Source organism: Lissotriton helveticus, chromosome 10 (assembly GCF_964261635.1).
Source record: "Lissotriton helveticus chromosome 10, aLisHel1.1, whole genome shotgun sequence".
Lineage (NCBI taxonomy): Eukaryota > Metazoa > Chordata > Amphibia > Caudata > Salamandridae > Lissotriton > Lissotriton helveticus.
The window spans coordinates 984526683-984549298 of record NC_136071.1 but is presented as its reverse complement, the minus strand read 5'-3'; the positions used below and the strand labels follow the sequence as shown (position 1 = coordinate 984549298).

At 43.8% G+C, this 22616-nt stretch overlaps 1 protein-coding gene across 1 annotated transcript in view; it reads left to right on the top strand.

Annotated features, from left to right (window-relative positions):
• The window catches only part of CALCR (calcitonin receptor), a 2001221-nt gene that overhangs the window by 1014542 nt on the left and 964063 nt on the right, over positions 1–22616 (top strand). The window contains exon 8 of the mRNA XM_078664409.1: positions 21181–21307. Within this exon, the coding sequence (XP_078520535.1) occupies positions 21181–21307 (127 nt within the window). The remainder of the gene's footprint in view (positions 1–21180; positions 21308–22616) is intronic.

Below are 22616 nucleotides of genomic sequence, written 5' to 3'. Positions count from 1 at the left end.
AGGCCCCACTGCTCACCTACTGCCACCGGTGTGTCCATCAGTAGGTACACAGAGTGCCCATGCAAGCTCCAAGCCCCGGTCACGCCACCAGGGCATGGTCCACATCATGCGGTTCTGCCCTGCGGCACAGCAGGTCCAACACATGACGCTGAGTCCTAAGTCATCAATGGCGGAGACCACGTCAGTGCATACATCATCATCGCTGGCTGCACACCCGCTCAGCAATTACGTGTGCCACCAACCCTGTGCAACGCCAATCAGCGCCACATGGGGGTAGGCCCGTGTCGGTCGCAAGACCTCGGGTGCCACTAACCCTGTGTTACGCCAGTCAGTGCCCTGTGGTGGTAGGCCTGTGTCAGCCGCAAGGCCTCCGGTGACACCAACCCTGTGCGCAGCAAATCATGGGCTTTTTATGATGGAGCACCATAGAGCGTCTGTCATCCAGTCACCACTGGCAGAGTGAAATGTGACTTTGTCAGCCCCTTTATATTGCGGGATCACATGGCCTGTGACGCCTGTGCCAGATGGGTGTGGTGTGTGTGTAGACCTGCCTTCACGAAGTGGCCGTGACATGTAGACAACTAGATCAGTGAACGGCAGACCACGAGCGAGTACGCCGTTGACAGGTAGCTGTGTGGCCCCCCCCCTCGGAGTGTTAGCGGAGTGGTCTGGCCTGGCGTACGCTAGACCAGCTCAGGGCTTGCAACAATGACTCGGGGGCTCTGGGCGTTGTTCAGTCCATGTCCGGACAAGGAAGTGACTAATGCGTGTGTTCCTGTTGTAGTGTCCACGGCATCTGGAACACAATAGGGAATGTAGCACACGGTGACAGGCATCCCACTAGTTGAGCATCATTGACTTAAGGGAAATCACTGTCCCCACTTCCATCCACACATTCATGCAGGAATGATGAAAGACATGACACAGCAGTGCGTTACTGGATGTTTATTTCACATCCAGTGGAGTGTTTTCAGCTGGAGCGGTACAGGGCCATGCCAAGTACACCACACAAAATGGGCCCGTGGAGGGCCAGACAGAGTCTATCCGGGGATGACAGGTACTGCTGAAGAGGAAGGGAACAGTCCGCAGTCTGGTCGCCGTGTCATTGGTCATCAAACAGGATATGGCAGTCCATGTTGTGGTCCAAGGTGATGCCGCGGAGTGTATCGGGGTCAGTGGTAGGTCATGAGGCCATGTGCGATACCAAGCAGAAACAGGCCAGGTGGTGAAGATGAATGCTACTGCCTCCTTCTGAAAACAATCCCATAAACGTCCTTGTCCCCGTATGTGTGCTCTGCCCCACCTGTGGGTGTTACAGTACCGTCTGCGGCACTGTGTGCCACTGACACATCAGGGGCCAGAGGTGAATTGTCGGACACACTGTGTGGCAGTGGCACATCAGGTGCCAGAGTGGATATGCCTGCTGCACTGTGAGGCACTGACACACTAGGGGGCGGAGATGTGGACGTGTTGGGGCAGCAGCGTTCATGATCGCCACGCCTTGTGGCAGCAATGCCATGATGAGTATCTGACGGGCATGGTAGATACCTGCTACTTTTCACTGATGTGCAGCGTTGGCTGCCATCCTTTCCGCCTCCATCCGCACCATGTCCTCCATGAGCCTCAACATGTGTGCCAGCTCACGGCTGGAATCGCTGGAGCCAGTCGGAGTGGGCAGGCGTTCTTCTCTCCGCATCATGACTCCAGCAATGTCAGTCAGGGCTCCTTGGAGACCATGGAGCGGGCCGTGGGTGTCCTTTATGGACTGGAGCTGGTCCCTAATGGGACCTAGACACCCATGGATGGTGTCCATTTTGGCAGCCAGGAGGCCTTGCCCCACCCGCACCTGCTCAGCCATCTCCCTATGGCCCACCAGCACACGGCGTTGGAAGGCCATGGTTTGTTCCTGGGGGTCTTGGGAGAGTGCCGGGGCTGTGGGTGCCTCCTGCCGGGTGGTTTGAGTAGTGGGTGGGGTCTCCTCGATGTAGCTGGGCTGCCTTGATCCTGGAGGTGAGTTACGGATGAGGTTGCTGATGTTTTGGAGGGTTTGGGTGTCAATGCTGGCGGTGTCCTCCTTGTCATCAGTGAAGAGTGGCTGGGACTGCTCTGCAGGGGGTGTTAACGGTGCCCTGCAATGTGGAGTTAAGATGATGTATTAGAGTGTGTCCACATGTATGTAGCCGCATGGTACATGTTGACATTCAGACAGCATGTCATTGTAAATAGTGACAGTGTGTGGATCAGGGCCAGGACCCGGAGTCATTATGGGTATGCCCTGTGCTCTGCTTGATTGTGCATGTGTTCCATTGAGGCCCTCTCCACCCATCCTCCCAGTACCTGGTGGTCACTCACCTTGTTGCGGTTGTGTTGTGTCCTGTCGAGCAGTGTCCATTCCCCCGACTCTGGCCACAGTCTCCACACTGATGACTGTCAACACCAGCTCCTCCATGTCATCCAGCAGGAGCTGTGGCACTGGGCCCCCAACTCCAGTCTGCATTGCTGCCTTCTGGTTAGCTGAGAGTTTCTCCTTGGTCTTTCGCTTGATGTCAATCCATCGCCTCTTGGCCTTCTCCATTGAACTCCTGTGCTCTCCAACGGCATTCACCTTGTCCACGATGTTCCGCCATATCCCATTTTTTGTTTCCAATGACACGTTGGAGGTGCCGAACAGTTGTTGATGGTGTTCCATCACCTCTGTGACTAGGATCCTGTTTTCCTGCGGACTGAACTTCGTCTTTCTCTTCTTCTTGTCCTTGCCCTTCCCTATCCCCGAGGTCCCAGGCTGGCGTCCGGGGTGCTTGTGGGGTTGCGCTTGTCCTCTGCGCCTGCTCCGGCTGCCTCCATGGTGCTTGGGTGTTGGTCAGTTTGTGTTTGTTTTTTTTCCCTACTTTTATTATGATTTTTCCCACCTGCCATGTGTGTATTCCAGGCTTGGTGCTGCTTATCGCTGATTCCCTCATCGCGCTTTGGCCCATCACATGTATTTTCACGTTGGGGCTTGTGTTGTTATTGCTGTTGAGGTGGTTGTATCATGGACATTGGCCGCCGTTTCGGCAGACTATCGCATACTACCACCTTGTTGCGAATTCCACGTTGACACAGGGTTATTTTCCCGCGATCGGCTGCGATGTGTAAAGGTGCGTTACCTTTTGTTGGTGATGTTTAGCACACATTCTTGTGAATATACCTCTTAGAGTGCATATGGAATGAGATGTTGACAATCATGAAGAAATACACCACAGTCCCAGTAATAATACCTTGACTCTGGAAGAAGAAATATATAGTACCAGACATGGCACCAGAGAGCCTCAAGGGTAAATCGTTACAAGACTTGATAATTGCACTAGTGGGCCAAAGATGATTTAAAAAACCCTACATCCATGCTTCCAGATAAAGATAGCAAGCATATTGGAAATGAGTGCCAGAGAGTTATTTCAATAGATGTAGACTTCATAAATTTGTATTTGTATAGCGCTAATCACCGGCAGGTTTCTAAGCGCTTTTGGAGGTGAGGCCAGAGGTCGTGGGCCGATCAAAAAGAGGCCCCACAGTGATGAAGTGGTTTGATGGTTATCAGTGCCTGTGGCCAATTTTTTGACCATCCTTGGATGCCGTGACTGTCAGATGTGGAATGACATTTCTCTGCTTCTAGACCTATTTCCAGTACATAGGTGCAATGAAGTTATTTAAATAGTCAAAGAAGAAGTGAATGCATCAACAACCAATATTGAGGCAGTCATGGATGTGTCAAATGGTAGGTTTTGCCAACTTACTGCAGCTGCTGTCTTTAGAAGGCTAGGGTGGTTTTAGGTCCATCTCCTTCTGGCCAGAGTTGAAGACCAAGATTATGAACATGCCATTTGAAGGTAACACCTTGCTCAGAGAGCTTGTATTCAAACACTTACACAAAATCAAACCAGACACTGAAACTGCCTGGTCCTTGGGAGTGTGCCATTTCAGTCATTCTTCCAGGTAACATTTGGAGACTCCAAGACAACCCAATCACATGTGGCTGCCTACTCTCAGCGTGGAAGTTAGAGCAGATGGTACTACCAGTGTTGACAGTCCAGATATGATCAAGGACCAGCAGTGTCAGCTATACCAAAGATATTTATGGAAAAGAATAGAATGTCTCATTTGTTGTCACAAGACAAATTCAGGCGTACCTGACTCATTACTGCTGTACACAGCACTAACCTCCAACCAGACCGCAGTGGGAAGAATCTCATATTATGCCTCAGAATGGGGATATACAAATGGCAGAGTTAGGCAATCCTATGGAATTTATCAAAAATCTCCAGCATTATCTGATAGCAAAGATACATCATCTGCACCTTTGGAATCTACATTAAGCCATACAGGGGCAGATGTATCAAGATTCCGTATTGCGAATCTCAAATTGCGAAATTTTGTGATTCGCAGTTTCAGATTTGCAAAACGGCATGTATGTAATCAATTTTTTTTGCGATTTCTTAAATATGCATAAAAATCAAAGATCCTGTTTTGCAATTCCTTAATAGCGAAATTCGCAAATTAAGAAATCGCAAATCCGGGAATCTGCAATACAGGTGCAGCTTGATGACATCACAACCAGGAAGTGGGAGTGATTAGCTGCACCTGCTTGCCTGAGCCACACCCAGTGGCAGTTAGGAGTGTGTGCTTGGAGGCTGCTCAGTGTTGCTAGCTCTACAATGGAGTCACAGAGACCACAGGAGGGCATGAAGCCTGAAAAAAGAAAAAGGAAACACAAGTTTTCTGAAAAGGAACAGGAGGTTCTAATAGAAGAACTGGTTTGCAGCTATGAACTGCTTTTTGGAAAAAAAGCCTTGAAGGTACCGGAGTCAAGGAAAAGAAAAATATGGTGGGAAATTCAAGAAAAGGTAAATGCAGTGGGAGTTACCAACAGTACCATTGATTAACTGCAAAAAAGATGGTACGACATGCACCAGAGGTCGAAGGAGAGAGTGGCAGCCAGGTTGAGGGAGGCACACAAGACCAGTGGAGGAACTTCAACTGCTGAACAACCAACATCCCATGAGGAGCTTGTGGAGGGCACTCTCCTGCCTGAGAGTGTATGTGGAGTGGCTGAGATTGACAGCTCCGACCCTGCATCCAGTAGTCAAGGTAAGAAGCATGGCAAATAATCTTTAAACAGCTACACATAGCATGCACATTGTGTAGAATGAGGGACATGAAGTAAACACATTTGACTCTGGTCCACTCCTTACAACACACATAGAAATGCATCATGGGAGTTGTAGTTTGATGAAGGATAGATTGTGAACGACAGTAATAAAACACATGCTCAGATTGTGGGTTGCATTGAAGGCATAATGAGAGTGTCAGGATTGATACAACTTCAAATTTGAAAACTTTATTTAGTCCAAAATGCAGAAACCAAAAACTCATATGTCCCCATTTACATCCACAGCACAATCAAGGGCACCAGGGGACACTGCTGAGGGAGAGGACTTTCAAATTAATGTGGATTACTCCAATGAAGGGGAAACCAGTGAAGTCTCAAACCCAACACCAATAATGCGCAGGAAGCGTACACATGTGCCCCCTCTGACTCCTTTGGATGATGACATAGATGACACTGGGGATGCAAGAGACAATAGTCAGGAAAATCAGGAATGTGAGAGTCGTGGACAACAGCAACCACAGCAAAGATCTCACAGATATGTTGCACGTAGGTCCTGGTCCAGGAGCAGTAGTGGCAATGTAGAGGAGAGCACTGTATTCGCAGGACTGGAGCAGAACATGCTTTAAGTGCAGCGCCTGCAACACAAGGCAGTGCGCTCAACAAACAGGCAGCTGACCACATTGAATAAAAATCAGCGTCACATGGGTGAGGGCATGATGGCAATGGCAGGTGCCATTGAAACACTATATACTACACTTGAGCGCACTGAATGTGCCAGAAACAGGGCTGCACAACATGCCCATGCACATATGCACAGTTATACTAAGGCTATGAACCGCCTCTGTACAACAAAAAGCAACCTGACACATCGCAGCATCACCATGCAGATGCAAATGACTCACTGCAGCCAATACATTGCCAGAGGGCTAGAGCAAGTCACTAATGCTGTGGAACTGTTGCAAACAGCTAACTCTGGTGGCAGCACCCTAATGGTCTCAGGGGAAAGTGAAGAGACCTCCAGCAAGAGCAGCAACACTCCTACATTGCCACTTACTCAACGGCGCAGTGCCAGACATGGTCCTGCAGATAGCCATGAAACGGAGGACACACAGCCAGAACACCGCCCTGCATCCAGCCGTCACCGTAGGAGGTGAAGTGGATAAGGACACTACTGTTTAAACTGGTGAAGCACCCAACCTAAAGTTATTTCATTACATTACTTATCAGTGCCATCACTGTGTTGTAACATGTTATGGGTTCTGAAAACATAAATGTGTGTGAAGTATGTATAAACACATCACCTGTTACACATATATTTTTTGTACAATACATTCATTCCTTACCTAAAAGTAGTTCTGTGAGATCTTAGACCGTCTCTGGCATCCAGCCGCTGCCCCTACTCCTGCTGCTGCCCTGCCAGGGGGAGGTGTGCAATCATCATCCGATGTGCATGAGTCGCTCACATCAATTTCGGTCCCTTTCCTCATTGCCATGTTGTGGAGCATTGAGCAGCTTGTTACTATTTTACAGCATGTTTCAGGGCTGTACTGCAGTGGCCCTCCACTTTTATGGAGGCATCTGAACCGGCTCTTCAAGATGCCAAATGTGCGTTCTATGACGCTGCACGTTGACCTGTGTGCCCTGTTATACCTCCTCTCACTTGCATTTGCTGGATTCAGATATGGTGTTAGAATGAAATCTCGCACTGCGTAAGCACTATCACCTGCATGGATGAAAAGGAAAGGTAAGTCAATGTACCCCCCCAAAATGAGTAAAGGATGGATGGATGGATGTGTGCTATTTATTTACATTCAATATTTGGAAAGTCTTACGGGAGGTAAGAACTATCCCAGAGCACTCTTGGTGCACAACAGTGCGTGGCTAGGTAGTTGATCAAGTAAGTATCAGAGATATTCCAAACGTTCCGAAATGATATCTTTAATAGTATACTTCAGGTTGATCCAAATAGTATCATTTCAACATATTAGCTTCATATGATTAGTGACACTTGTATGTAGACGAATTCCTTTCAATCAAATACATCTTTCTTCTCATAACGACATTGTCAGTTAGAGCCGCGATGCATTTCGTGCTACACAGCACTCCATCAGGGGGAATGTATTTCTACAAGAAATAGATAACAAAAACCGATGTAGAACACCGGTATGTAGGAGCACAGAACACATTGAAGATTGTAGAAATAGAGAATAGGTGAAGATGGAAACCAAGTCGAATGTGGAGATAGAGTTGCAGCCGTATGTGAGGAGTATACAGGTATTCGTGGTGATTATGATAAGGTTTAAACAACCAAAGGTCCCTGTTTCAAAAAGACGCATTGAGGGTACAACAGCACGTGATTAAAAAAAAAAGTTTGTAAGGCGGAAAACTAAGAAAACGTGATAGCTGGAGATTAAAAAGAACATGCTAAAGTAATCGTGCACACAGTGAGTTGGAACCCTAAAGTGATAAAAATAGAGATAGAGGAGTAGCTTACCCGTCACCGAAGTGAATCGGATATGGTGCAGAGTGTAATCTGTCCGGTGTAACCAGACGGCGACCCGGAAGACGCCGAGCATGCGCATAAGCGCTAGTAATGAAGCAAGGTCGTGGTCATAGAAATGGGATTTCCCAGAATGTGAGAATGCAGGAGAAAGATGGCGACGAACTAAAAACTAAAAGAGGATTGTAGAAACGTGCAGCCCAAAAAGGACAGGCGAACTAGTGAATGTACAATGCGAAGCAAATAAAGAGAATAAAGAGAAAAAATATTATATATATATTAGCTCAGAGGTCCATAGGAAATGCGTCAAAAGTACAATATTGTAAAAAAGTAACTGTGGGAAAAAAGCTAAGTTAATGCGACTTGTGATTCAACAAACGTTGTATACATGCTAAAATGCCCGTTTGGACTCCCATATGTGGGGAAAACGGAACAAAAAATCAAAACGAGACTCACTGAGCATCGCAGTAACATTCGTACCAAGAACTTGTAGTCATGTATAGCTGCACATTTTGTTGCACAATCCCACAATCCTAGCCAAATTCGTTTTCTCATCCTTGAAGTGGTTAACAAACTACCTCACAAAGACAATAGTAAACACCTATTGCAACGTGAACTTCATTGGATATACCTTTTACAAGCTCTTCAACCGAAGGGATTAAATGACAGAATAGAACTTAGCTGTCACTTATGATTGTTCATCATTACATGTATTGTACTTGATCTCTCTCATGCCTGTAATTTACTAATTTACTATTATGCTTTTTTCTTCCGGGTCGCCGTCTGGTTACACCGGACCGATTACACTCTGCACCATATCCGAATCACTTCGGTGACGGGTAAGCTACTCCTCTATCTCTATTTTTATCACTTTAGGGTCCCATCTTCACCTATTCTCTATTTCTACAATCTTCAATGTGTTCTGTGCTCCTACATACCGGCGTTCTACATCGGTTTTTGTTATCTATTTCTTGTAGAAATACATTCCCCCTGAAGAAGTACTGTGTAGCACGAAATGCATCGGGGCTCTAACTGACAATGTCGTTATGAGAAGAAAGATGTATTTGATTGAAAGGAATTAGTCTACATACAAGTGTCACTAATCATATGAAGCTAATATGTTGAAATGATACTATTTGGATCAACCTGAAGTATACTATTAAAGATATCATTTCAGAACGTTTGGAATATCTCTGATACTTACTTGATCAACTACCTAGCCACGCACTGTTGTGCACCAAGAGTGCTCTGGGATAGTTCTTACCTCCCGTAAGACTTTGCAAATATTGACTGTATTTTGCACATTTTCGGAACCAGAAGGTGATCTCCCTGAGCACCTATAACAACACTAACATTTTGACCAGCTGATTTACAATTTTTAAATTGGAGTGCAGCGGTTGCCACATCAATTTCCTATTTATTTACATAACAGGTATCCCTCTCCAAACTCTCCAGCAGTCAGACGTCCATGTATCCCACTATGTCAGAAGATGAAAGAGTCATGTGTGCTGCCATGGTATTTAGCTACAATGTCAATATTGATGTATTTGGCATTGCACACAATCTAAATATACAGGGAATGGTGGCATTTTCGGTTCCTGAACACAAATTTTGTAGCTGCTGGCGGTGTGATGGCGATATGGGTCCCATCAATGCAGCCAATGACATGGGGGAAACGTGCAATTTGATAGAAGTCAAGTTTGGTTTCTTGTAATGCCTGTTGGGTGCTTGGGTAGTATATGTGATGTACTAGACTGTTCAGCATTGCATCCAAAAAGGCATGAAATAAGCGAGAAAGAGCACTCTGTGACACCCCACCAATCTCTGCTATGATCCTTGAAAACTCCCTGAGGCCAGAAGGTGCAGTGAGCACAATACCTGGACATGGGTGGGAATTGATTGTGTCCTGCCTGTTGGGGTTTCCAAAAAGGATTTCAAATCATCTATGAGGTCCAAGATGGTGTGTGGGTGCGGCCTGTACTTATCATGAATGTCCTCTTCAGTCTGCTGGAACAGCGTGATGCGCAGTCTGAATATACGCTCCTGTCTCAGTCTCCTCTGTGTAAGGGCCCGGATACGCAGCCTCCTGGCTATCACATATAGTCCTGCCAGTGTGGGAGTTTCAGTTGCATTGTGGGTTGCTTTTTATACCTTCCACCTGGTTACCACCTGCATGCACTTGGTGGTAATAGCTATTTCTTAATTTGAGCATTTCACAAATTCGCAATTTGCGATTTTTTTCATACATGTCATTGCGATTTCTTAATTTGCGATATCCAGTTTGCAAATTTTGCAAACATAGAACATCGCAAATTAGGAAATCGCAATACAATTAGCAGATTTCATGTTCTCGCAACGTAAGAAATCGCACTTTTTGCGATTTCTTATTTTGCGATGCAAATTGTGTTATACATACCGTTTTCCGATTTTTTAGTCGCAAACGCAGCTTTTTTGCGAATCGCAGCATTTGCGACTAAAAGAACGGTTGATACATCTGCCCCACAGTTCCTTCTCAAAGGAGCCACAAAACAGGTTCTCAAAGCACAGATGAATCAAAGTATGTATTCCTGATTCTTCTGAGTGGAGATAAAAACAGGCACATTCAGACCAGTACATTGAAGGTAAATATCACCAGTGCACTGCAGCACTTGAGTGTTATCAATTAGTGTGATAAGGACATGACTTCAGGTCTACATGTGTATCCAGATTGCTGACACTTTTAAAGCTGCAGGCAGACCTGCAAATATAACCTCTATTCGATAGGAGGGAAACCTACTTTTTAGATATTAAGTGAGTAATGACGAATCAGACCTTGCAGCCAATGAGGTAATGTGTCTAAGATTTAAAAGTGAAAGATGCAAAAAATTTAATTTGGCAATTTCTTACAGTGACTAGTCCCCAAATGCAAAAGAAACAATTGATGGATTCCAAATGCAGATGGCACCAACCATGCTGGAGATGTTTGCTCAGATCCAGAGGGGGGAACTCTCCCTGCCTCTTGGAAGTATGCAAAAATTGCTATATTGTTAAATAAAGGGAGATTGGCTACAGATTTAGGGGCTTATCGGCCAATTACATTGATTAATAATGATGTTAAAATCTACTCGAAAATTTTGGCCAACAGACTGGCGTCTGTAATAAAAAAAACGTGTCTCCTCAGCAGCATGGCTTCATCCTTGGCCGGGAAACAATAGATCATATATGCAGGGCAATAACTTTATTCGATTATACTAAAGTGAAAGGAGACCCTATGGCCTTAATTCTATTGGATGCTGAAAAGGCATTTGATAGGGCCCCTTTTTATGGGCAGCTATGAAATATTATGGGATTGGGGAGGTCTTTATACAAGCTGTCCAAAGCATGTATAAGGATCCAATCGCTAAGATGGTACTGATGAGAACACAATCGGGAGAGATTAACATAAAACGAGGCACTGGACAAGGGTGTCCTTGCTCTCCATTGTTATTTGCTATCTATATTGATCCATTAATAAGATTGATACAGGAGAACCAGTCAATACTTCCAGTTTTTGCTCGAGGAGGATATGTGAAAATGTTAGGGTATGCGGATGACCTAGCTATCACTACGTCTGCACCGCAGCAGGCGTTGGAAGAAATAGGCTTGTTAACCTCACAATTTGGCAGAATCTCAGGCTATCATCTGAATGAAAGTAAAATGCAAATAGTTATTATTGATAAGGTAGATCTTGTGGACCAACGTATTGTAGCAGAGGCTAGGTATTTAGGTGTCGAGATAAGCTCTAATCCTGCAGTTATTGTAGACTTAAACTTTGCACCATTACTATGTAGTATGAAATCGGATACTAGGAGGATGAGCAATCTCCACCTGATGCTTATCGGAAGATGTAATGTCATCAAAATGATTTTCTTACCCAAAATATTATATTATTTTAGAGATATTTCTTTGGAATTTAGCAAGATATGGTTCCAGAAATTTAATCAGGTAGTGTTGTGGTTTTATGGGCGGGACAGCGCCCAAGACGGGTACTTAGGTTTATGACTTTACCGCGAGATCGGGCAGGATGGTCTGTCCCTAACTTCCAAATTTACTACTGGGCTATCCCACTGAAGTACCTGGGGGAGCTGGTGAATGGGGGAACCTGGGAGGTTCAGAAATTTCTATTTTTCAACTAATATATGGGGTAGAAGCAAGGGCCCTCTTATTGAGGCAGATTGATTTTGCATATTACAAGAGGGTGAAGCTTAAGATTTGGTAGGGGCTTATACATTTTGGACTGCAGTCAGGAAAAGCCTCGAGATTGGGCGGCTTCATCGGTACTCCCCTTTAACTAACAATGCCTTACTTCCCGAAATTTTCCATGACGTATATTTTAGAAGATGGGGTGATAAAGGAATTCACTCTATAGGGGATCTTCTCGGTGGTGTTCACTTACTCTCCTTCGATGCCATTAAGGAAAGATTTTGTATTGAGAACAAGGATTTTTTTAAATACTTACAAATTCTGGATTTTTTGGCTAAAAGATGTCCGAATCGGAATCGAATTCCGCTAATAGATTTGTTCAATTGTAATCATCTGGTCACTTCTGTTGTCTACAAATTGATTAATGAAAAAATGGGAGATGATCTCATTATGCATTTTGATAGATGGCAAACAGCATTGCACGCTGGGCAGGGGGAGTGTGAGGATTCCTTACTGCTCAGCCAAACATCATGTATTTCAGCCAACTGGTAAGTGCAATGCTTTAAAACTTGGTGTGATCTTTATGTAACCCGGCACGTATACATCCTTGGGGGGGTATATCAGGGATACATTGCCCATGCTGGGGGTTGTTGGCTGCAGATAGTACACATATGTTTGCCACATGCCCAGGCCTTTCCCAAGTATTATCGAAAATTGAACGACGACTGGAGTCTGTATTGGGCTACTTTGTTTCACTGACCCTGCAGGTTATAATGTTGGGAATCCCTAATCATGTCATGGAAGAAACCGACAGGAAAATGGTTTTCCTTGCAATGGCGGTATTTCGTCTGTGTCTGGCCACGGTATGGCTTGATGCAGATCCCCCGACAGAACATATTTGGTTTAGTAAATTATTATCTATATACAATTGGGAGATTGCTGTGTATAAAAGGAAGGGTCTGCGGGCTAGGGAGAGAGGGGCAAAAGTGTGGTTGTCTTGAACTAATTGACTTATCAAGGGAGTATGAATAAGCTGTAGTCCTTGCACAGTTGACAAGTATTTTTTGTTCTTTCTAGGAGGATGGATCCACCAGGGTGGGGGGCAAAAATGCAAAAAATATGGGGTATCAGCCTTTCTTTAAGTCGTTTCAGTTAATGTGGTTTTTTTTGCTCTGTGTTTTGGTATCCCAATAAAACCTGGTATCCCAATAAAACCTTTTTTTAAAAAAAAGAAACAATTAAAGGATTGAATGCTTGACAATGCAAACATTCACCTACAGTCACAAGGATCTGGGTTACATACATCATTCTTTTGCTCACCACACCATGCCAGTTTGGACCCAGCCATATGCAAATCAGTCTTGACCCTGTTCCTAGTGGGAGCAGTCAAGCCTGAACTGCCAAGCCAGGTCCTCCCTGGAACAGAAACAAGCATTTTGGAACCAGTTTCAGGGCATCACCCTTCTTCAGCCTGGTTAGCTTGAATCCAGTGGTGTAGTGAGCATGGGACCCACGTCTGGGCATACCCTTCCCACTATGGGGAACGTATGCAAAAGAAACAATTGATGGACGGAATGCTGGACAGAATGCTGGACAATGCAAACATTCATCCCCAGTCACAAAGATCTGGGTTACATCCATCATTCTTTTGCTCAACACACCACCCCAGTTTGGACCAAGCCATATGCAAATCAACCTTGACCATGTTCCTTGTGGGAACAGTCCGGCCCAAACTGCCAAGCCAGGTCCTCCCTGGACAGGAAACAAGCATCCTGGGACCGGTTTCGGGGCATCAACCTTCATCAGCCAGGTAAGCTTGAATCCAGTGGTGTATCAAGCACGGGACCCATGTCTGGGCATACCCTTCCCACTTAGGGCGAGAAATGCAAAAGAAACAATTGATGTACGGAATGCTGGACAATGCAAGCATTCACCCCCAGTCACAAGAATCTGGGGTAAATTCAGCATTCTTTTGCTCACCACACCACCCCAATTTGGACCCAGCCATGTGCAAATCAGTTTTGACCTTGTTCCTTGTGGGAACAGTCCAGCCCGAACTGCCAAGCCAGGCCCTTCTTGGACCGGAAGCAATCATCCTGGGACCGGTTTCAGGGCATCTCCCTTCATCAGCCATATTAGCTTTAATGTGGGGGTGTAGTGAGCACGGGACCCACGTCTGGGCATACCCTTTCCACTAAAGGCGACATATGCAAAGGAAAGAACTGATGGACGGAATGCTGGACAATGCAAAAATTCACCCCCAGTCACAAGTATCTGGGTTAAATCCATCATTCTTTTCCTCACCAAACCACCCCAGTTTGGACCCAGCCGTATGCAAATCAGTGTTGACCCTGTTCCTTGTGTGAACAGTCCATCCCAAAGTGCCAAGCCAAGTCCTCCCTAGACCGGAAACAGGCACCCCGGCACCGGTTTCAGGGCATCACCCTTCATCAGCCAGGTTAGCTTGAATACAGTGGTATAGTGAGCACGGGTCCCACATCTGGGAATACCCTTCCCACTTAGGGCGACAAATGCAAAAGAAACAATTTATGTACGGAATGGTGGACAATGCAAACATTCGCCTCCAGTCTCAAGGATCAGGGTTAAATCCATCATTCTTTTGCTCACCATAGCACTCCAGTTTGGACCCAGCCATGTGCAAATCAGTCTTGACCCTGTTCCTTGTGGGAAAAGTCCAGTCTGAACTGCCAAGCCAGGTCCTCCCTGGACCGGAAACAAGCATCTTGGGTCCGGTTTCAAGGCATCACCCTTCATCAGCCAGGTTAGCTTGAATCCAGTGGTGTAGTGAGCACGGGACCACGTCTGGGCATACCCTTCCCACTTAGGGGAACATAAGCAAATGCTGCATACATTGTATCAATGATGTGACCTTTTGTATGAGAACAGCTAAATTACAATTACATTGCTAGTTATATAACTTTGGATCGTAATAAGCTATTGAGATTATTCAAACACTATTTACATGTATTAAAATCCAACTGAATCGTGAAGTTGGGTATATGATAATATAAAGTAAAAGTAATTTTTTAGAAAGTTAGACATTTCTGCCTGAGTATCCAGTGGGCTACTTAGCATTAGACTTCCCATGCCCGCTCCCTGCCAGTGTGTCACCTCCTGCGGAGGTATGAATCTGTTCCCAGAGCAGGACCAATGGTTTGGTCATTTACTGAATGGAATGGGTGTGAGGTATGTGACTCTGCTAAAGAAAGGCAGTTAGGAAGTTTCAGGACCTTCATTAACTTGAATGGCACAAGGGTGAGTCCTGCCCATTTATCATTAAGTGTAAAATGAGACTTTGGCAAAACGGACCTTTTGTAGCTAGTATATACTATAGCCATTCTAGCTCCTTTCTCATTGGGATAAAAGCTGCCCCAGAGTCAATTTATTTTGGTTAGGTAAATTGGGAATCTGTCATGATTCCCTCGCTTATAAGGGTTAGGCAGACGGGTTAGTGGAGGCACTACATCTCCCAGAATACCTAGCTGTAGTCTGTTCTTTCTTTCCTTCCTCCTACCTATCACTTGTTTTCTTTATAGTCACCTCCCATACTCCTAACTGGTGCTTGTCACCTGAAACAATGGTGGAAACCGCTATGATGACTGTTGTTTGCCTGGAACTTTTTTGACTCGTGTGTGGTGTTTGGAGACACGAAGATATCTCTTCACTAAAAGAAAATGCGCCTCAGCGCGGGCATGACCTTTGATCTTTCTTCAGGCAGCCGGGGATCCGAGTTGCTGGAGTCCGTGTACCGCGTCTAGTTTAATTAGTGTGGGTAACGCGGAACGGTATTTTTATGGACATGGATTCTTAAAGGAACATTCTTTTGGCTTCCTGTGATTGTTGGGGCCCCAACATTGTCGGCAATAGTGACTGAGGCTTTGGATTTTTTCCTTTCTTACGAGGAGCTGAAGGGAGGCTCGGATTGCATTTCTATTCAGCCTTGGATACGAACACCAGGAAGTTATAAAGAAATACATTGGAGAACCAAGAAAAGAGGGTCAGATAAGTAAAGGTGTTGTTACTTTGCAATATTGGTGACTTTGCTGTCCCACAACTGTTGCAGGCATTACGAAACAAGGAAGGACTCCTTTTTTCTTTTCTTTTCTTTATTTTTTCATCTTTTTGGATCTGTTTATTCATGGATAAAAGTGGCAGTACATATATTCCCAGGTATTAATCCTAGAAGGAAGTGTATCGATCCTACTACCCTAGCAGTAGATGATGTCTGGATGCCACAGTGTTTTGGTTTATTTCTCCCTTTTTTCCCTTCCCTGGTTAGGGTCCCCTCTGTTGAGTGTGTGATTATCCGCTCTCAGGTGGTACCGTGACGGGTGGAAGGGAGAAACTAGCATCATCCTCACTTCTGCTGTATCCGGTGGTTGTAAGGTTAGTGAACCTTTCTCTGTTATGACAGAATCCTCATTATCGTAGACATATCCTGGGAGGGCCACTAACCTTCTCCAGGAGCAGAAAGGTTCTGCCTTGGTGGATTTCAATGAAAATGGTGGCCTATGGATAGATTGCAATAAAGTAAACAGAATGTGCTACTAAAGCATGTGGACGGGAAAGTTGACATCAACAGCAATTATATCTACACTGGCAAGAAGAAAAATGTATTTAAGGCTACTAAAGGGATCATGGGTGAATTTGGGTTAACAGATGTAGGTTATTTAAAGGGAGGGGGTGCTGCAGGGAGTACATTTTATTCTGCCCCGCATCAGAAACACTTTCGTTTAGACTATTTATAAATACTCCCCAAAATAATTTACGACCACAACCCCAATATTCTCGCTTTGGATGTTAACCTTCGACCACCCCCTAGGACTTGGACTTTCGAGCGGAAGTTACTATCCGATCCTCTTTATATTGAGTATATGGGGAAGTGGATCCCTGAATTTTTCGAAATTAATCAAGGCTCAGCATCAATTCAGATGGTTTGGGATGCTTTTAAATCAGGGGTTCGGAGAGAAACGATAAGTTACTCAATTAATAAACAGCGTGAAATCAGGAAGACAGTAGATATGGAGATTACTAAATTGCGAGATATTGCAATTGAGTTGATGACTGCATGTAGTAGAGGGATAAATATATATCAAATTTTTTAAAATTTAGCCACACACAAAGCAAGAATACATTAAAGTTTTGTCACAAAATTAGCTCAACAAATTACAGCTTTTAGATCTGAAATGTATGAGGTGGGAGAAAATTCAGGGAGATTTTTAGCGAAAAGTCTTTGACAGAAGGCTGTCTCTGCAAGAATAGATAAGATTATGGAGGACTCAGGGCAGCTTCATGACAGTCCATCAGAGATATTGGGGGTCTTTCGCGAATTTTATCATAAATTGTATACAGAGGATATCACTGGTGATATTGAAAGAAGTGTAACAGACTTTAGTCATCCCTTACCCAACACTAGTCTATCACTAGAGGAATCTGAGCAGCTGGACGCCCCAATCACTTGGGAATAAATTGAATCGTCTATATTATCATTGGCTTCAGGCAAAGCTGTGGGACCTGATGCCATTCCTTTGGAATTTTATAGGGCCTTCCGAAATGTTCCTAAAAAAGAACTGATTGTACTTTTTCTGGAGGCTCAAAAAGGGAAGATATCACCTTCTTGGCAGGAATCAGTAATCACTGTTTTTCTTAAAACAGACAATCCTCCTTTGTTACCCTCTTCATTTAGGCCCATGTCGCTGATCAACGCGGACAGCAAGGTATACTCTAAAATCCTAGCGTCACGTCTTTCTAGTATTATTTCACTGCTTGTGTCGAAATTCCAGCATGGGTTTATTCCTTCACGTGATACAGCTGACCATATAGGTCACCTAATCACAATTCTGGATTGGGCGCAAGCAAATAGCTTTACTATTGGAGTAACCCTGTTGGATGCTGAGAAAGCAGTCAACAGGTTTGCTTGGGCATATATGTGGGACTCCCTAACTAAAAAGGGACTTGGTCCAGGTGTCTTAACAGCCTTAAAAGCTATGTATCATTCTCCAAGTGCTTCAATACATTTGGGTGGCCAAACATCTTCCCCGTTTCCAATTACTCGTGGCACGCGGCAAGGGTGCCCGTGCTCACCTTTACTTTTTGCCTTTTACATAGATCCTTTTTTAAACCGCTTAAACTGTCATATAAATATTAAACCAAATCACTTAGCCCATACAGACTATCGAGCCCTAGCATATGCGGACAATATGGTTGTGGTTTCAACTGATATAGAGGCTACACTACCTGCCATCAATGACTTAGCGATACAGTTTGGATCCTTTTCAGGGTATAAGCTGAATCTATCTAAAACTCAGATTTTGTACTTTGGAGATAATCCTTCTTCTACTATAGCAACAGTTCCCGAAGTCACATATTTGGGAATTAAGATCTCACTTCCCGTCTCCAACATTCCTGAATTAAATATGAACCCTGCAGTGGCTAAAGTCAATTCGATATTAGAAAGACTAAGCCACCTTCACTTATCTTTATACGGCAGCGCCAACGTGCTAAAAATCTTGATACTACCAAAATTCTTATATTTGTTTCGTACAATCCCCATTGAATTTCCCCTTACATGTTCTAAAAAATTAGAGAGGGCAACCACTAGATTTTTGTGGGGTTATAAACGACAACGCAGAGCTCATAAAATGATCCTACCTAAAGAGCGTGGGGGGTGGAGTATCCCTTATTTTCTTTTTTATTATCTCGCCGCTTCTTTACAATTCATTAGTCCACTTGTGGTCAGGGAGAAAGCGCCAATTCCTCTGTGTAATGCCCCATCTATTTATGAGCTTGCAATGGGTGAGGAGATAAAGGGATGTTTGTTGACGGTTGTCGAACCTAGCTACTTTAAGAAAACCAAATTTAAGATCCTTAAAGCTGCTTATATGGTTTGGAAAATGGTTAGGCGCCATTTGGTAATCTTAAAACTTAATATATGCACACAATTTACTGCATCTGATTTACTGCCCTACATCTTTCGGGACCTAATTGCCACTAGTTGGAGTGGTAAAGGAATATGCTGTATAGGGGACTTGTGTAAAGAGGGGCATTTAATTTCTTTCACAGATTTACAAATTGATTTTGGTGTATCGAAATGTTTTTTTTTTTTAAATACCTTCAAGTTTGTAGCTTTTACAGACTTCAGGATCAGCATCACGGTATAAAATGATTAAAATTCTCCTTATTTAAAGCATGATGAAAAAGACATCAATTGGCCTTTTTTATTTTGTCTGATTCAAGAGCTCCCGGATGATTTAGAAAACTGTCAAACAAAATGGGAAACTAAGCTTGGAATTTCTGGAGTCAATATTCGTGAATCTGTTATGTTGGCGAACCGAGTTCTTATCACGGGGATGATGAGTTCACAGTATTACATGGCTACACATGATTATATTATACCCCGAGGAACGTCTCTAAATGGAGTTTAACTATAGGGACCAAATGTAACAGATGTGGCCAATTTGCTGCTGACACGGTACATATGTTTTTTTATGTCCTCAACTTTCTGAAATTTTTCTTCGTATTGAACAATTTTTAGCTGTAATTTTGGGACGTACTATTAGTATAACGGGTGAGCTGGTTCTAACAGGACGCGTTTCAGGAACTGTGCGTCAATTAAGACCAAAAGCTACGATTTGTTTTCTTTTTATTTGTATGGCTGTAATATAGTCCTGTATTACAGGAGGCTGGATTAATCCAGAGCCACCCTTTTTTTTCAGTTGGCGTGATAAATTATTGTTGATGTGTAATTTTGAACTTGCTGTGTATAAAACTAAAGGGACAAGGAGGAGGGTTATGTGAGCAAAGATATGGGCACCCATTACGGAATGGATTTAGGAAATGATAATGCTATAATTTGTATATGTACTTTCTTTATTCTCATGATTTTTTGTTTTGACAAAATTACTTACTGTGTCATGGAAATATTTGATTTGTATACGCTGTTTTTCCGTGCAGAAAAAATGTAATTCTAAAAAAAATTTAAAAAAAGAATGTGCTACTAAACATGAAAGTGTTGCACTTGGGAACTTTTTACATATTGGTTGTTGTTGCCCAGGAGTCACTTCAACCAAATGGCTGGTGTCACCTCACCCTCAGCTCATCAAACAAATATGGCCCTGTGTCCCACTGCTTGAACAAAGGATAATCACTCCTGTGCAGAATTAAGTTCTGCAACCCCTTACTTAGGGGGCTAAAGACTTGCATCAATTTCTTTGTATGGGTCTGTTATGGATAAAAAAGGGAAGGTTCAAGGACTGAGGCACTGATTGCAAGTTACTCATTAAATTCTGACCCTTATGTAAACACCTGTTTACGTGTTTGAAGGTATTTAGATCACCCCATAAATATCGGATGCGTTAAATACCTGAACATTCTTTACATTTCGAAAGGTCACACCTGTCAATTTTAAAACAGGCAAAGCAACAGTATTTACTGTACCATACGGATTTTGATGCCTTAAAAACCCCAAATCTGCATGTTATTCCCAACGGAACTCGTAGGAGGTGCAATTTATTGCACCTGGTAAATAACGAGCCCTGTGGTATCGTTATTTACTAGGTGCGATAAATAACGCCTACATTTGTAATCAGACTCTTCCTCAGAGTCAAACTTTGTTTGCGGAACCCAAATGAGGAACACTTAATAAAGGTAAATGCAAATTTTGGTAGATGTATTTTGAAGGCAAAATAACCTCACATCCCTTGGTGAACCTTCAAAAAAGGGAAAGGGAAGTTCCTGTGCCATCCCAGCAGGAATGTAATGATATACATAATATACATTTTCTAAAAAGGCAAACAATAAAACATGCATCACTGACTTTTAGATAGGGGTCCACATCTGTAACGAATCTCGGTGCAGGCTTGTCAGCTGTTTTTGTGGGTTCTGGAGCAAGAACCTGGTGCATGGTCCGCTGGATGGGATTTCAATTTATAAGAACCGATTTAATATATAAAACAAAACATTTTCCACAGGAAGGGGAATCACAACTACTTTGGTATCTGGCAAGATCTAGGGGTATAGCCACATAAGCTACCTCATTATTACGAAAATCTCAATCAATACATTTTGCTAAATCCCAATGAGATCACAGAACTGGAGCAAACTCCAAAAACATACTCTTATCCACCCTGAACTGTGGCCAGTGCCAATTGTCTCCTTTATGAGATAAAGTTTTGTTGACTTCTGTTTCATAGTTAAAATGTGTACATATGCCCAGTAATACATTAATTTGACTGTTTCGTGAGTACATTGACATCTGCCAGAGAAACAATGGAAGTAAGTTGTCAAAATGTCTTACATAAATGTAAAACTAGGGATAATGTGTGTAATTGATAACATGTGTTCCTTATTTTAGGAGCCTGAGTTGTCAGAGGATAACCCTGCATAAGAATTTGTTCTCCTCGTATGTGCTCAACTCATTCTTTACAATACTCCACCTCGCGGTGGTAGTGCCCAATTCGGACCTTGTGAAGAGAAATCCGGTGAGTCTTTTAATTTTATTCAAATTTAGTCCTCTAAAATTCCTGAGAATTAAATGAGTAATCCTGGATTATTGACCCAGTGTCACAACTAAATGGTGAACACCATGTCATACATTACAATCTGATGAAGTGCTTAATTTGTAAATGAATGAGTGCTCGAGCTCATAGCTCTGCCCCTGCTGTAATATTTAAAAGAGGGGCTCCGAATACCAAGGCTATGAAGTCTTGAATTCCTCTCAGGCCTCTTTGTGTCACTCTAGCCGGTTCTTGATTTCTCCCTTTGTGGCATTTTTTCATTTTTTTCTTCCTCTTTTTTTCTTTATTGTGGGGCATATTTACAAGGGGATTGCGCCACTGGAATGTTGTTCCGGCAGCACAAAGCCCACCCCTGGACACAGCAGTTTCCCAGCCAGCGCCATCACAGGCAGGGAATCTTGTGTTTTCTCCCGCATAGCAAGATCATTTTTCAAAACTCCTGCCAAACTTGACCAAACATAAACTCTGCCCTAGACTTTAAAAATGCTCTCGCCAGCTGGGAGTACACTTTTATTCTTTACCCTGCCCATACTAATGTGGGCAGGGACACAGAATGATATATTGACCCCGCATTATTAGCTGCTATCTCTGGACGGGAGCAATGCCGGCCTCCGTACCATGGTGAGAGCCTGCTGGAGTCTGAGGGCTCTAGGTCTCCACTACAGCCCGCAACTTGTTGTTTGTGGGTGCCCTATGGTAAATGTTGGCCCCGGAGGATTGGGTTCCTGGAGCCATAATAGGCTTTGGAAAAAGGGGCCAAACAGCCCCCATCTCTTTTGAAATTAAAACCGTGAGCTCTTCTTGGATAAATGCACCAGCAAGTTTTCATTCTGGCCCTAATGCTGATTTCACAGAACTTAAACTTCCAAGGGAAGCAATCACAAAATAAACTTAGCAGGTGCCCTAGTTGAATCTCCATTTCTGTAGGGGACAAATCATCCTAACTTCTTGCGCTTGGCTAAAACAAAGCAAGTGTGCTTTCTCTACAATGCCACGTTGAAAAATGACCTGACATCCATCATGCAGGTGAAGCATCATTGATTTATTGCAGCGCAGTCTCTTCTGCAGTGACTTTCTAAGAAGAGTACGTTCTTTCTTGTCATCTCCTGGCCTAAGAGCAGAGTCCATGGTACTCCCTTTTAAATACTTCAGAGTATGCAAATGAGCAAAAACACCTACAATCTCTGCCGGTTTGACACCGCTCCTTCCTTATTAGTAGGCTGCAATGTCGTTTCCAGCACCCAGATGGACAGCTCAAATTACCAAAGTGATC